Raw genomic sequence first — 17043 nt, forward strand, 5'->3', positions numbered from 1 at the left:
TATTCATGTTTTTATTACAGCGTTATATGAAGCATGGTAAACAGTTTTCAGTGGTAATCGTAGTTCTAGTTACAACCTGTGAAGTCACATTTTTTGGAAAGCTCTGCTAAAAGAAGCAGATTTAAATTATTTATGATACGATACACCTATTTTGTAATGAGAAAAGCTTTAAGGAATTTTATTTTTTATATATATATAGCCTGATGGGGGTCCATTTAGGATAATGTATGTAAGCTGGTCTGTTGTTCCAATATCATCACTAACAGAAAGTCCATCCTTTGCTGCTGGCATTTCCTCGTCACATTAGTAACCACTGAACCCCACCTTTCACATATGGTCTCAGACTATGGTATACTCAAACAAAACATCATTAGTTTTACTGCAACAGAGTATTTATCTCGGAAATCTGTTACTGCAATTTTAAAGAGAGTCTTCAATTAAAAAAAAAAACTTTCCTTCATTTCTTGAGCTGGTTACCAAGTTCTGCATAGATTTAATGAAAAGCAAACAATATTTATGCGAGTCGTCCGTGCATTTAAGACATCTGCACAAAGCAGGCATGCTTTTATACTTTTCTGTTGGCTATTTTATTTCCTCTGGCATTTTTTTCTGCATAGGTGCGGCAAATTTTCTACGATCACATAGCAGATCGCTGCATGTTCTGCTATGGGGGCTAAATTACATCTTTTCTACGAATGTTATTTCTAAAAGAACACAAGGAAATTAAGTAGGATGCATATAAAAATAACCTTGCATACAAATGTATTTGTCATAAGTAGTTGTAATAACACACGATGAAGAGCCTTTCGATTCTTAGTATTATTTCTCTCTCTTTCCAATTGAGTGACGAGGCACTCATTGAATGCTCTGAAATCTCTTTGAATGTTGTCCTTTTTGTCTGTATGTGTTTTAAACAATGATGTAAGAACTTTCTCAAATACATTTTTATTTATTACCTACCTATGTCTTATGGTTATCTGCCAAAGGGAACTACATTTTCTTACATATATGTTATTTATGGTTTGTGCAAAAGATAGTTCAGTTTGAGAGGCTACAATTTTTTTGAAAAAGAAATCCTTGGGAATAGTCACCGTATCTACCCATTTTCTTCTGTTTTCTAAATGCAGAGTCATTATATTTTACAAATAATTTTCCCCCCGCGATTGCCTTAACATACTTAATATCGGCATTACAAATTCTAGCTATGTTTAAAACAGGGACAGTTAATCCCGAAGGCGTGTATACAACAGGGTGTCTACTAAAATTCCAAAATGAATTTTCGTGACTTTTTCGTGACCTTTTCTTTACCAAATCACACAATTTCCTAACATTCTCAAGAGCGAATTTGGGTACAAATTAGGCCGAATTTTGATCCATGCGATAGAAACGTACTTTACTAGCGATTTGGTAGCGTCTAAAGCCGACCATAGACATTTTTGGTGGTGAATTTTGACGTTTTATAAAACAAAATTTTCCAATATGTGCTTACATCGGTACAGTTTTAAAAAAATCGTGACCCAAAAGCTAAATTTCGTGACTTTTTCGTGACTTTCGTGAACGTTTTCTGATTTCGTGACTTTTTCGTGACATTCGTGACTTTCGTGACCGATAGACACCCTGTACAAATCGTTTAGTTAATCAAGGGTGCAAAAGGATGCAAACAAATTGCATATTTTCATTTGTACCTTTTTACATCTAAAATATATATTAATAACGAATATTAATATTTGTCTAAAATTATAAAAAAGAATATTAAGTTTAGACTAACTTACCTCTTTCCTTTTGCTTCTACAAACATGTCTTCTCTCTCCAATCTGTCCATAAGTCTGCGAGCGAGATTCTTTTCAATGTCCAATTCACGCATCAAGACACCATTATGCATGCGAGTGAATCTTGTACACAACATAATTGCTCTTCTCAGCAAGCATAGGTCCTGTAGTAATTAAAATTATTATAATTGTACGACAGTAACAACGCATTATAACTTATTGTAAATTCATTGATATATATTTTTACACCGAGACATCTTGGAATGTTTCCAATATATTCACTTTGACGTCAGTACCCAAGATATACTCGTTTATATCTTAAGTATCTAAATATTATAGAGTGCACACAAAAGTAGCATGGAGTAGTAATAAGGAACACGGCCGAAAGAGTAGGGAAATCTAAACGTTGGCTTATCTGCATGTTACAAAAAAGTATTGGAAGTGGTTCCCGTTAACATCGAGACACTTCGGCATTGTCGCAGCATATTGACTACTACCTGTAGCTTTCCGGGTGATCCTCCTGATAGTGTTGGTAATATTTTACAGCAGTTCAGCCTGAGTATGGGAGTTATTTGCTTTATGCATCCCCAAAGGGATAAAATTTACAGGAGGTCAAATCCAGGGAACGACGGGGCCAAAACTCCTTGCTTATTGTGTACTCTTCCATAAAGACTTCAAGCAGGGGATTCGTTCGAAGTGTGGCATGTGGAAGTATAGATAAAGTTCAAAATGTGGCTCCATCTTCTAGGAAGTAGGAGTATAATATTTCTTGTGTGAGTTCGCAGAAAAAAAAAAGCAAGAAGCTACAATAAACTTTACTATTCAGTTATTTATTATTTATTTATTTATTGTCAACACAACAGGGTATAGCCCAATTACAGTGTTGTAAATTACGCAATTACATGTTCATAACTCTTGATAACATAACTTGAGTTCATAACTCTTGATAACTCATGATAATGGCATATCGAAATTTCTTAGGCGACATATCACATATATCAAATTCATTATTATTTGAACACATTCTATTATACAAAGCTGTTGTCCTCTAGATTGATGATTTCATCATTATATTAGTTCTTGATTTTTTGCAGTAATAAAGACCAGTGTTTCTACGTACTTTTAATGTGGGGACATGAAAATTCAATAAAGAAACTAAATCAGGACAATCCAAAATATTTTGCGTTACTTGTTCTAGTGTGGGAAGATGAAAGTTAGCAAGTATGGTTTTACAGCTGTCATAAGTAGGATAAATGTGAATTTCTTTATATGTTAGAAATTTAAAAAAAAATGTCTGTATTCTTTCTAGTTGCTTACGATGTTTTATGTGAGTCGGATTCCAAATAGTAGAAGCATACTCTAACTTTGAGCGAACATATGCATTGTACAACTTCTGTAATGTTGAACAGTTCTTAAATTCTTTTCCCGTTCTAATTATGAATCCTAAAAGCTTGAATGCTTCACTTGTTATATTTACAATGTGACTGTCAAACGTTAACTTAGCATCAAACGTAACACCAAGATCTTTAACTGAATCATGTCTATTTACTATATATTTATTAATTTCATAATCAAAGTGACGAGGTGATTTGCTCCTAGTGAATGATAATACTTTGCACTTGCTTGCATTGACCCCAAGCTGATTTCGAAGAGCACCAGTTACCAATATGATATAGACATTGCTGCAGCTTAATGTTGTTGTCCATAGAATTGATTTTAGCATATACTTTTAGATACTCGGCATATAGTAATTTTTCATGGTCAGGAATACAGTCAGGTAAGTCATTAATAAACAAGAGAAATAACAATGGTCCTAAATTTGAACCCTGAGGGACTCCTAAGGATGCAATATATTCTTTAGATTTGTATGCATTATAAAGAACGGATTGTTTACGGTTAGATAGGTATGATGAGAAGAATTTAATCAGGGACGGAGAAAAGTGGAGAAGCTTTAATTTTTCTAGTATTATGTTATGATTAACTTTATCAAAAGCTTTTTCAACGTCAATATAAATTGCATCTACTTGGCTGCCTACATCTAATGAATTCGCTATAAAATCTGCAATAATTGCAAGATTCGTTATTGTGGATCTTTGTGAAATAAAGCCATGTTGTTTAATTGAAATGACCGGTTTGACATGATTAAGGATTCGTCGATACAAGATATGCCTAAATACTTTGGCAAAAGCAAGTAATATTGCTATGGGTCGGAAATTGGTAATATCTTGACTATTGTTGGACTTCGGAATTGGACAAATTAAAGCTGTTTTCCATTTGTCTGGGGAAGTGCTTGTTCTTAGTGATAAATTGAATGCAATTAATAGGGGATATTTAAATATACCCCCAATGTAGGAGGAAAGTCCGTCAGAACCAACTGCCGTTTTGGACTTAAGGTTCTTAATAGCCATTTCTATTTCCTTCAAATCTATCTGGCAAATATTTAGTGATCCTATGCCACCATATCTGTTATCTCCCAGATCTATATTGGGATCAAGTATCGTTTCTGAAGAGGGAACATACACTGATCTAAAAACTTCGCAATAGTATTGGCTATTTCCTCGTTACTACAGAGATTATGACCGTGAAACTTTAATGATTTCGACGGTAGATGTCTTTTCCTATTTTTAATAAAATTCCACAATTCAGTTGAATTCTTAGTAATAATATTTTCAGTATTATGTAAGAATGTTTCAGGCTAATTTGATGTCATTTTTAACTTCTCTTCTCAAACGAGCAAATTCCATGTAATAGGAGGTACTATTGCTAGTTTTTAGTTGAAATTTCCTACGATAACTTGCCTTAGCTTTCAATTTATTAATTATATCCTTAGTGAACCAGCACGGAAATTTCGAGGCAGAGTTTTTCCTGCGAGGGGCGCAAGTATCGAATACTTTATAGATAATATCATATAGCCTACTCACTAGGTCATTAACATTATTGTATTCCCTTAGGCGTTCCCAATCGACACACATTAAACTAATATCTAATTTCATAAAATTCGCCTTTCTAAAATTCTAGCCAAAAATGTTAGAATTATGACCTACTTTTGAACGACTTTCATGATGCACATTTATTACTATAGCGGGATGATGTTGATCTGGCACTAATGGGAGCAATTCCCTGATAATTTCAACAGATTCTAGTGTTGATAAAACTAGATCTAGAGTACGATTATTATTGTTTTGTATTTGATTAAAAGATTTCATATCATAAAAAAAAAACATGAAATTATGTAAATTTTGACATTTTACGGTACTATTTTCCAGATTAAATTCATTATTTTCTATTTCTCTAATGTTAAAATCACCAACCAGGAGAACAGAACAGCCTTGGGGACACTTACTTTCAATACGTTCAAAAAAAAAAAAAAAAAAAAAAAGTACACAGCTATACTTGAATTTGGTTGGAAATAAACTACACATATAAAAACTGTTTTACCCCCAGTCGTGATTTTGACAATAACACAATCAAATTCATCACCACAGCTGTCTATTATATTGAGATTGTATTTCTGCAAAGCTGCCACAAGAACCCAACTCCCCTAGATTTGCCTAGTTTATCAACATTGCGATCCTGATGCGCCACAGTATATCTATTGTCAAATAGTTCCGCATCATAGTGCTTTTCATTTATCCATGTCTCTGTTATTGTAATAATGTCATAATCATGCGACAGAACATTGCAGAAAAAATGTTGGCTTTACCACGCAAACTATTTGCATTTTGATAATAGACGCGTAAAGCAGTCCTTGTTCTAGTGTCACCACTGTTTTCACATACCACTTGATTGTACACTTCGCTGTTTTGAGAGAAAGAAGACTTACCCACACCCCCTTCATTTTCTTCACTTTCCTTCTTCTGTCAATCCCTATATCTGGCTGGTTGGTTCAAGGTCGCGCGGGTTGGTTTCTTCTGTTACCTCTTCTAAGCGGGTGGCGGCTCCTTCCACCTAGACAAGTTTTTGAGGGAAGCACTTTGATTGTCCACACTCAATGTTGTAACCTCTGTTTTCGTATTTCGGTTCAACTCATGACGTTCTTTTATTCCTTCATCGCGTGCTTGAAGCTCTTCTAGTGTGTATAACTTCCCATTTATACACAGTTTATTGAACTGAAGTCTTGTACGGTGACCTTGTGAGCGAGCATCCTTCAAATAACGGAGGAGATGTCTTCTCGTTTGCCTGACCGATGCTGAGAAATCTTCTGTAATAATTACAGGAGTTCCTTTTGCTCGATAGGCATTTTTAAGTACCTCATCTTTCTTCTTGTACGACAAGAATTTCACAATGATAGGACTGTTGAGTCCACGTCCAAGACGATGGTCACAAATTCCTTTACACGATCTTCCGATTCTTTCCATGACTCAGTTCGATTACATGTACTAATATTCCGAAATATAAGGTTGTTTCGACGCGATTGTTTCTCAAGTTTGTCCAAAAGTTCACAATTAAAAGCCAATTGTGATTTCAGTTTCTCGTTTTCCTTTTTCACTGCACTTAATTCTGTCATTACCACTTCAAGTTGCGAATTTAGGTCACTAGTCGTTTTGAAAATACCAACTATTTTTTGATCCGTTTCCTCAAGTTTTTTGTACAGATCATCTACTGATTTGGGTCCAGGATTCATCTTAATCCCACCTATAACTAACAGTATTCCAATAATTAGCCCTAGAGAAAACATTCTCAGGACCGAGACACTAAAATCAGAATTTCCGTACAGTTTGCTACACTTGATTTTCACTTTGGCTACAAAAGTTCCTATCCGACCTCTCCAAGTTACAATGTCAACACCCATACCGTTACACTTGAATGCACTATGGTGCGACGCTAAAACACGCCCGAACAGCTCAAAGACTACCTCAAAGAAGTCTTTGAGCTTCAAAAAAGCACTGAACTCACTACACGCATCCCAGAAACTGCCCACCCAAGACCAATTTTTGGGTCATGAAGAGGTGTTTCGAGCAGGATATTTAGATTCCCAGCAGACCAGTACCGCATATTCTACGCATTCGCATAACCGGATAAATGAAACCACGCTTCATGGAACATGTGTTGTGTGTGGAGAAGAAACAATGCCTGGCGTTGGTTTTCGCTCTTCAAAAGTGAAAATTTTGATCTCAAGGATGGATCACACACAGATCGATTAATTAAATTCGATGAAGAGCGATGGAATACTTTCCACAAAAATTCACGTCAAACAACCAGGGAATTGACAGAGCAAATTGGTTATGATTTAAAAGAAGGAAGAAAGGATAAAAAAAAAAAAAAAAAAAAAAAACAGTGGTGAATTACCTTCACTTAATGGGTAACGTTTAGAAGCTCAGCCACACACTTTGAGCGAAAATAACAAAAATTAACACTCCACAATTGCCGCCGAGTTGTTGGCTCGACTTCGCTTAATACAGTCACAAAAAACTGTTTCTTTACCTCATTGTCACAAGCGATGAAAAATTGTGCCTTTACGACAATTTAAAGCAGCAAAAAGAATGGCTTACAAACAATCGAGCAAAACAAGAGCGTCGTCGAAGACCATGCTGTATGTATAGTGGGACTGAGAAGGCGTAATTCATTTCGAGCTGTTTGAGAGCAACCGAACACTCAATACGGTGTTAAACGTTTAATAATAACAGGCTCAATGAAACAATTCAGCAAAAACCACTGAATACGCGGAATTGCGTTCTTATGCAACGTGACAACACGACTACTACATCGCCAATATGACCGAAATCACCATTCAGGAACTCGAATGGGAGGTGGTGCCTCATCCTCTCGTGCCGTCAGATTTTGATCGCTTTGCGCCAATATGAAATTAGTGGTAAAGTGTTCACCTCCGGAGCATGGAATCTTTGGTTCGATATTAGCTCGCGTCAATAAGCTTTGTGGTGGAAAAACATCCTGTGCGTGGGTTTTCTGGGGGTTCTCCCGTTTCCTTCCACTTTATTTATTCCACCATTTACTCATTTCTCATCATCACCGTCTTCTTTAGCCTAGCCAGCATAACTGTGAGTCGTAAAACTGAAAAGATTTCATTTCATTTCATTTCTCAAACACTACGCCATCACAACTTGTAACAAAACTAAATTAATTAATTAATTAATTTAAATAAAAAATAAATAAATAAAACGTAATGGAAAATGTTTCCATTACATGATAACATTAAGAACTATCACTATCAAGTGCTTAGAAAAAAAGTAGAGAAACATATTTCTAGACTATTTGTCCTAATAATAATAGCAATATACATACCTGCTTCTTGATCCGATTCATGTTAATAAGTTCAGGATCTGTGCACTGTTTGCGGGCGTCCCCAGTTGTTCCACATCTATCGCAGTAGTGCGTCGCATCTTTTGCTTCTGCCTTTGTTAAAAGTTTGAAGCAGTACTGAAAAAAATGACAAAATAAAAGATAGACAAAAGAAAAGCTTAGTAATCAACTTTAGTGCATCATTAAAAATAAAAGTACATCATTTTTATGAAATATTTAGAAACAATTTTTGTCTAACATCTCATATTTACAAATATCAAGGAAATTATTTTTTGTGGTTAGTGAATGACATCAATAGTTTTAAAGCTTGTTACTATGTGACGTATAAAAGAACACTCGCACTTTCTTCCTTCATCTAGCATTGAGTTTACTGCAGCACCTTTAACTAAAGTGAGAAAAAAGAAAATATGTTTTCTTAACGATTTAAAAAAAGTTTATGAATTAAGGAATAGGCAATAATCTACATTATTATACTGGACTTCCAATTGCATAAAATTCATTCAACAACAAGTAGATATTCACAAATAGTGTAACACAATAAGATTACATTAAAATATCAATCAAATAGAAAGAGCGAAAAAAGATTTTCAAAAAATACAGAAACGACAATATCCAAAAGAAATTGGATATCCAAATTTCTTACATTTTACATTTGACGATAAATACTTCAGGGGGAATCGTTAGCCTCCACATTTCCCACATTTTATATTTGATAAAATTATTTGAAGAGGAATCGGTAACGTCCAGGTTTCCCACATGTTTTGTCCCAACGGGCACTAATTCATGTTGAAGAACTAAGTATATATATCTATCTTGTAATTTTTTCGTATTTTTTATGTCAATATCTCTACGACGTCTTAGTTTTTCGTTTTTATAACTTCTAGATAATGGGATTGATTTTACATCCTTCAAGTTTCTGGGTAGTCTATTATAAGTCTTAGTGATATTAGATTTAGCACTATACCATAAGCTGTTGAATGAACACTGTCTGTTTCAATTTCATTCTTTTTCCTTGTATTATAACTATGGCGATCTTTCCTCTTTATTACAAATAAATTACTGTGTATATTATGTGTAAGTACATTATGCACGTACATACAAGAATAATTTTTTTTTATAAGTACACCAAATGTAGTATGTTTAATTAGAGGTAGTTGGTGAGTACTTCAAATTATATGCCCGTAGCCATACTCCCTTTATAAAAATTGTTGCGTGAGTACCATAGGATTTTGAAACATGGATTTTTGGATAGGTTCCTAAGTGAAGTCTTAACCCGACTACGGTAGACCCCATAGTTTTGAAACTATGGACCTTCAAAGTTTATTTTTATCATGTTTTTGGCAGCCTATAACTCCGAAAGGAAGTATTTGTGCACCCAGGTTGGTCTATACTTTTTGTCTTATCTTGATGTCAGGAATCACCTGCCAAACGTTGAAACACCCTGTATAACCAACGATATAGTGTGGATGTGTCTTCCTTAATGTATGATATCAATTCCTCTATAACATCTTCCGTATAAATTATAGCACTGTCATCAGCAAGTAAAGTTATTCTACCTCTTAATTTAAATACTTATACATCATTCATATAAATTTAAAAAAGTAATGGTCGTAATATGGACCTTTGTGGATCTTTTCTGGTTGTGGGTATTAATGTTGACTTCCGACGTTTCAAATGAGTCATTGCATTCGAAACGTCGGAAATCAATATTTTAACTTGGCTGATAGCCCGAGAAAACTTACTAAAACCATATTGTATTGTAACATTATTGTTTTCTTTTCCATTTGCTAAGATATATTGTAGTTTTTGAACCAAGAAGGACAAAACCCTCTGAATTCTAACTGGTTTATATTAGCTTTGCTCTCCTAAATAGCTTAAATAGAAATACAAATCATTTATTTAAAAAAAAAAATGATAACTGTATAACAGTTTTGCTAACTAACTGAACATATTGGCTTCATCAGACACTGTAAAAATAAGAGGGAATTGCATCTAAATATAACAGGATCCCAGAAACTGGTTCTGAAGGCTGATTGGCTGGTCAACGGACTCAACCAATCATAACAAAAGTTGACAAAGGTGAAAATAAAAACCAGAAATCCCTGTAATTATAATTATGTGGGCGCATGAGAGGATGATCCAAATTAACAAAAAATTGGCTACTTACTAATGAATCCTCTCTTGGAAAGCCTAAACACACTTTAGACGTTTCGGAACTTACAGCTGGTTCCTTCCTCAGTGGCAAGGTGAAAGGGATTAAAACGGAAAGGAAATAAAAGGTGTAAAACAAGGAATACATACTACTAAATAAAAGTAACGTACAGAGTAGATCTGGAAATAAGCAGAGCGAACTACGAAAGGAGTGAACTGAATTCAAGAAGGTGCGGTGTCTATGTTACGTCACTACTGCCAGATTCAAAGTAGGCATCAAAGGTAGGTTCCCAAGTTCGATCAATGTTGTCAGTATCAAGGTTCAATGCAGGTTTGTATTTATGAATAAAGAACGATTCTTTAATTTCCCGGTTTTTTTTTCTGAACCTATTACCTTAATTTATATTATGTGAATGTTGTTTTAAATGAAGGGCCATGCCAGACATGCCTTCTTCTTGTGACTTTTTTGGTTGTCTAAGATGTTCCTTAATACGCGTGTTAATACTGCGTTTCGTTTGGCCTATATATGTGAAGTCACATTGCATTGGACGCAGTAAAATGCCTGACTTGTTTAGTGGATCAACAAAATAACTTTTAAATCCGGTGAGATGTTTTTGTAGACTTTTGGGGGGATACTTGAAGCAGATATGTTATGCTTTGCAAGAATATGTTGAATTTTTGTCGATAATTGTGGAAAATAAGGAATTCCTATCCAAGTTTTCGCTCTGCTCATTTCCGGATGCACTCTGTTTATCTTTGCTACTATCCCAAATATGAGTTCAATGTAACACTCATCCATAACCAATTCGACATATTTCTCTTTCACATAACAGTTTGTGTACTACGTACTCTTTTTTGTTAGAAGCTGTACATTTCTTCTTTCTTTTTTGGCATGGTATACGCATTTTGGGTTTTGGCGAGATTTTTTCATCTTCATTTCGGTTTGTCTTCTTTGCAAAACCGTTGGATGTGTCCGAAATTAAAGCAGCGAAGGCATCTAGGAATTGAAACGAAATCCTTCATTGTTAGAGCTTCGTATAAATGATATACTTTATTTGTATGTAGAAGCTTCTTGTAGATTTCACTTGGAGCTTCAATTACCAATGGCATCTGACATCATTCTTCGGTCCTGTTTTGAATTTTGGCTTTACTTCTTTCTTTGCCAATTCCACATCCTTATCTTCCAAGCTTTGTTTGATTATTGGGGTCAAATTATCCGTGTCTTTCATTGCTGCCTGTACATTGGATATAATATCCAATGGTACTTTCTTCCTTTTTCTTCGATTTTGAATTTTTCCATCATCTTTATGTTTCTTGATATTTTTTCTATATTTTCTTTTATTTCTGTCTCAATGATTAGTGATCCACCCATCATCTTGATAGAGACAACTTTGACTCTTTCCTTAATTGGTTTAAATATTTAACAAGCTTGGTCTGTAAATCTTTAATTGTCTCGTTCTCCTTTCCGTTTAGGAATATGACTTGCCTTTGTTGTGCCATTCCTTCTTTGATTAGTTTTGCTCTAACCGTCTCTCCCTTGTTTGATTATTTCAGAGAATGTCTTTCTTTTGTGCTCTGCAGTAATGCAAGGCTTTTTTTGATTATTTTAGCGAATGTATTTCTTTCGTGCTCTACAGTAATGTAAGGAAGAATCTTCTCATTTCCTATTTTACCTTTAATAATGATTAGTCTAGTTCCAGTTTTTTATTTTTATCTTTAGTATTTGATTTTTCTCCTTTATATAAGATGATGCCCTCTATTCTACATTGATAGATGAGCCATTTTGTAAGTTTCTCTTTGAGTGTATTTATTTTGCCTCTACCAATTTTTTGTATCTTGTATTTTATTATCAATGAACTTGAGTGCCTCTTAGTGTTTACCATATTCATATCCCTTGAGCAATCATCTTCTACACTCTGAGTACCTCGGTTTTTTGTTCTTTCTTTCTTTCTTTCTTTCTTTATTATTATTATTATTATTATTATTATTATTATTATTATTATTATTATTATTATTATTATTATTATTATTATTATTATTATTATTGGAATTTTTTGTTTACCTTCTTCAAACGATGTTCGGAAAATTTCTCTTGTACCATCGTCTTCTCTCTTGCTTGCTGGTTTAAACTGACTGCTAGCATCCCTTCGTAATTACCAAAATTGTTTCTGGGTCTTCTTTCGTCTCACTGGCTCATATTGATCTTCTAGGGCTGATTCCCAATTTTTTAGGTGGAGGCTTCCAAGAGTGGGGTCACACTACTTATACTACTTGTCACTACTGATAACACACTACTGTTTATCTACAGTTAGTGTTATTTCCACTGTTCACGCCTAAAGAAAATTTTGTTTATAACAGTGCACGTGGTTTTTTGTTTTCATGTATTTTCATTATAATGTCTACTATTATGTGTTAATTTGTGAATACTACGGGATTAAAGTCTACTTACGTTACTCCAATATCAATGTCTTTTTTCATCCAGGTTTTTCATGTTCACATGAACAAGATAATGTACAAAATGATTCCATTCATTGTTTCCGCTGTTTCTGATTAGTTGACAGCTTTTACAGTTTAAGGAAGTATTTCTTTGTACGCTCGTTGACTGTAATATTAAGACTGCTGGTTGAACGTTACAATGATCACAATACATCTAAACAAATACCACCTCTGTCACTAAGTGCACTAATATTAGATTCTGACACAATAAGACCAACACCTTAATCCACAACCCATGAAAGTGACGAAAGTTCAGCTTTACGGTTTACCCGGGTTTTACAGGAGTTTCTTAAAGCGCACTTTCCACACATCCTCATATAATACAATCTTGTCTCCTATTTTTGTTGAGAGTATATCCTAAACTCTTCTTTTAGTATTTGCAGGCACTATTTCTTACTTTTATTCCATTATTTAGATTTCTTTAATATGATATTTTCCCCATCTAATGTAAAATTTTTGAAAATTTTAAACCTGTTGGTAAAAAAGTTTTTTTTTCGTTTTTTTTTTTCCGGAAAATTGCAAAAATTAGGAAAAGGACAAAACTCTTTGTATTAGGTTAATTTTACTAGTAATAGAACGGTTTCTTTTTTCGAACGCGTGAAAAATGTAAGTAGAGAAATTTCAATATTGCGAATATTTTAAAAAAACACTCGAAAATAAAACTGTTGCAATTATTCTTGAAAATTAATGATCTGCACTCATGTCCTTTACGTGCTTTTTAACGTTTATTCATGGATGTGGATTAATTACAGAAGTTTTACAGTTACATACAACTTTATTGAAGAGTTTCTGTTACAACAAATAGGGCTCTTGAGTGAAACTGAGTTCTTAATATACTCTTTGATCTGGTGAAGTTTTTGTTAATTTTAACCAAATTACTTCTTAAAAGAAAGAGAAGTAGGCAAATTTCATTAGTACTCACGCACTAAAATATATAATTACTATTATTTAACATTCTAATATAGACTGTTATATAAAATTTACGTACAAAATTCTATATGAAAACAAATTTCTTTAGTGCGACGGTTTGGCAATTTTGCTTGTTTTATAGAAATAAATTAAACGGAAGTTTCACATATTCAATCCTTTAATATATTTCTCGCTGCTCAAATTTACTCATTTGTGCTGTGTATATGTGTATGTGTAAATAAGATCATGTCTCTTCTTGAGTTGTTCGAAAAATATGCAAATAATAAAGAGGGATTTTACCAGAAATCAGAAAACTAAAAATTAAAATTAAAACCTGTTGCTTTTATTTTTCCTATTATCGAAATTTATTGTATATATAGTGCAGACATGTTACAGCAAGTAAGATTAGTATCAGGCAAAGAAATAGTTTTAAAATTATTTTTTCCCGCTTTCGCTAATATTTCTGAACAAAAGATTTTTTCTCATGGGTTCAAATTTTCCGGAAACTTTGCACAGCACAAGGAAAACTTCTCTGTAAAGTTTATATTTCATTTTAACACATTAACTAAAATGATTCTGGCCCCATTATTTTAACACTTCCCTGCCATCAAGTGGAAACTTCATAAGATTGCTTAAGATAATTTAAATACGTCTATATTAATTAATCTAACTAGGATTACATTTTAGTTGCTTTTGTAGCCATAACTCCATTCTATCACGGTGCTAACTTCAAAGTGTTTTTACAAGCGGTGCACATATATTTGTTGCCACAAAATTTCCCTGTTCTAATACAAGAAACATAAGTACTCAATGATCTTAACTGTAAACTAGTAAATATAAAATAGTTTTCATTTTAAAGGCATTTTTACCCAAAATTTCCGTTCTTTTCCAGGCCCTTACAACAAAACCCCACCCAACATTTACATTTATTAAAATTCTTTTCTTGAGTCTAGAAGTTTGGTGGGCATCAGAGGAAGCATAATATTACTATTTAGGACGCTTCACCCAGACATGAAGTTAGGTTAATAACACTATACTTACTTTTCTGCAACAGTACTAATAACTATGGTTTTCTTTTAATGCAGTGAACAACCGATTGGCTAAATGATTACAGAGTACCGAAAGTCAGCCTAAACATTGGTCATAGTAAGACAATTATTTGGATCTACCAATAGATTGATTCTAAACGCGGGCAAAGTATCAATAATAAAATTTTACTGAGTACATCGATTACCATTAAGTTACTGTATTTTCATAAACAATATAGAACAAACGAAAGGTAACTTTCTTAAAGCAACTGTAACTGTGATATTATTAGAAAAACATATAATTAAATTCGAACCGAAGTAGTGTTTGTTTTGCGCTAAGTAAATTAAGAGGTGCAATAAGGCTTATCATGTCAAATTCCAATTTCTATTAAATTACTATCTAAATTTTTGAGAATCAACTCGTTATGTTATTAGCATAGGCGCCGACTTTGGGGGGGCAGGACACTTTTGACCCCCCCAATATTTAGAGGTGGGGTCCTCGCCCCTCCAATATAATCCGGCCGAGGAAGAATTAACAAAGAGGAGCAAGAATTTATGTTGTAAACTTCGTCATTCCTTTAATTCAACGTTAGGAATAACCTTCTATTAATGGGTACGAGTCGAGCTAAAACTCGACTAGACTCGAATTCGAATCGAGTTCCGAGTCGAGTCAAACATAATTTTCTCGAGTCAAGTTCCGAACCGAGTCGCTGTTTTTTAGGTCAAGTTTCAAGTTGAGTCGAGTTTAATAAATGGCTCGCTCGCTCAGCTCGTTTTAACTCGTTTTAAAATCATGGCATGATTAGACTGGAAATCGAAAGCCATGAGAAATGTAAGCGATAAAGTTGAATACTTTTAGTATTGTTCACGAGAGGGGACACTGCCTGTATCTCGTTTCGTCTCGATAACGAGACGACAAAGGATTTTATAACGAGTCCTCAAATGTCGTTACCACCAATTTAAGTATATACTTTAGTTCTTACCATCAAGGCTGAGACCTGCACGGTCGAATTTTTGAGCCCAAACAAAAGCTCAACCCGGGTAGTGATGTAAACCTGCTCGACTCAGTTCAACGGAGCGGATGCGCGAGCCGGCATGGTTGGGATGAGCCATCGATTCGCCCCAACTGAGCTACCAGCTCTGTTCGTCTCGGTTTGGGTGAGCCATCGGTTAGATCGGCTCACCCAGGCCGACAACCCTAAGCCCGAGCCGAGCTGTTTCGAACATGTTTGCCCAGCGCCCTATAACTTTTAACAATATTTGGCCTTAGCCAAATCCTTGCGTCTCCGGAACTCAAATCCAGAGTCTCGTGAACGATGGCCTAGTACGTAGTAACAGTAGTATCATTGATAATAATTACACTGTCTATGTAGGATAGTTGAAGAGAGTACTTGAAACTACATAAAATTTAGCTCCATTTGGCTCGTTCTGGCTCGACTAGACTCGAAACTCGACCTGAATTCGAGTCGAGTTGGAGGAAATTTTTCAAGCCGAGTTCTCGAGTCGAGCTTAAATATGTCTGTTTCGAGTCGAGTCGGGTTTCAAAGAAAACTCGCTCGAAGTCGCTCGTGTTCATCCTTACAGCCTTCTTATTCTTTAGAAAAGGCGGTTTTCAGACTGGTGTTGAATAGAGCATTGAAGCTTCAACCAACACTCTGGCAACACTGACCTGACAAGTGAAAATCAATGCAGTGTGAATTTTGCAGCGGAGTAGCGGATCGAGATTTGGGGGGACGGGGCCTTCATCAAGCAGTTAATTGAAAACGGTTGAATACGGATGATATATTTATTCATTGCTTGGACCCCCCAATATTTTCTTCAAGTCGGCGCCTATGGTTATTAGTATATTTCATCTATTTTTTAAAGACACGGTCAGTTCGTTTTAAATGCCAAACAGAACATCCTACAAATCTTTAAATTTTGCAACGATCCATCTCTTTACTATTTCTATATCTATAAGAATGCCTTAATCACTGACAAACGCCTAAACAAACGCTTAAACAAAATATTCATTACTAAATATTTACAAATAACATTCACGTTGAACCCTAAAATTCAGTATTCTTTAGTATTGCTCGTAAATGTGTAACAAATTACCAGATTTCTTCTTCTTAACCCTTTATTTGGCAATGTTGCATTCTATTGCGTTTTCCGCACGAATTATAATTTCAGTGATTATTTGATTGGTATTATTGCTTTCATATAATATTTTTATACATGATTTGCGGGTCACTTCTTTAGATACTTCTAATCTTCGTCAACAGGGGACAATCAAATTTAGTATTGTAGAAGCTTTATCTTCTACGTTCCGCGAAAGTTCTTTTCTTACTTTTTATTTGTGGTTTCTTGCTATGTAATAAAACATTTTAACGAAACTGTTGCTAATTACTGAGAGTATTCTTGTTATATTTGAGCATAACAGGGCACTG

At 34.5% G+C, this 17043-nt stretch overlaps 1 protein-coding gene across 3 annotated transcripts in view; it reads right to left on the minus strand.

The window, feature by feature from the left end:
- Window positions 1-17043, minus strand: part of LOC145680858 (uncharacterized) — a 109507-nt gene that overhangs the window by 20314 nt on the left and 72150 nt on the right. For all 3 annotated transcript variants that reach the window (XM_081751992.1, XM_081751991.1, XM_081751990.1), the window contains exons 9-10: window positions 8013-8147; window positions 1773-1933 (exon numbers count right to left, since the gene is read on the minus strand). In XM_081751992.1, coding sequence (XP_081608118.1) covers window positions 1773-1933; window positions 8013-8147 — 296 coding nt within the window. The remainder of the gene's footprint in view (window positions 1-1772; window positions 1934-8012; window positions 8148-17043) is intronic.

The sequence above is a fragment of the Thermobia domestica genome, chromosome 3 (genome assembly GCF_964235325.1).
Source record: "Thermobia domestica chromosome 3, izTheDome1.hap1.1, whole genome shotgun sequence".
Taxonomy (NCBI): Eukaryota; Metazoa; Arthropoda; class Insecta; order Zygentoma; family Lepismatidae; genus Thermobia; species Thermobia domestica.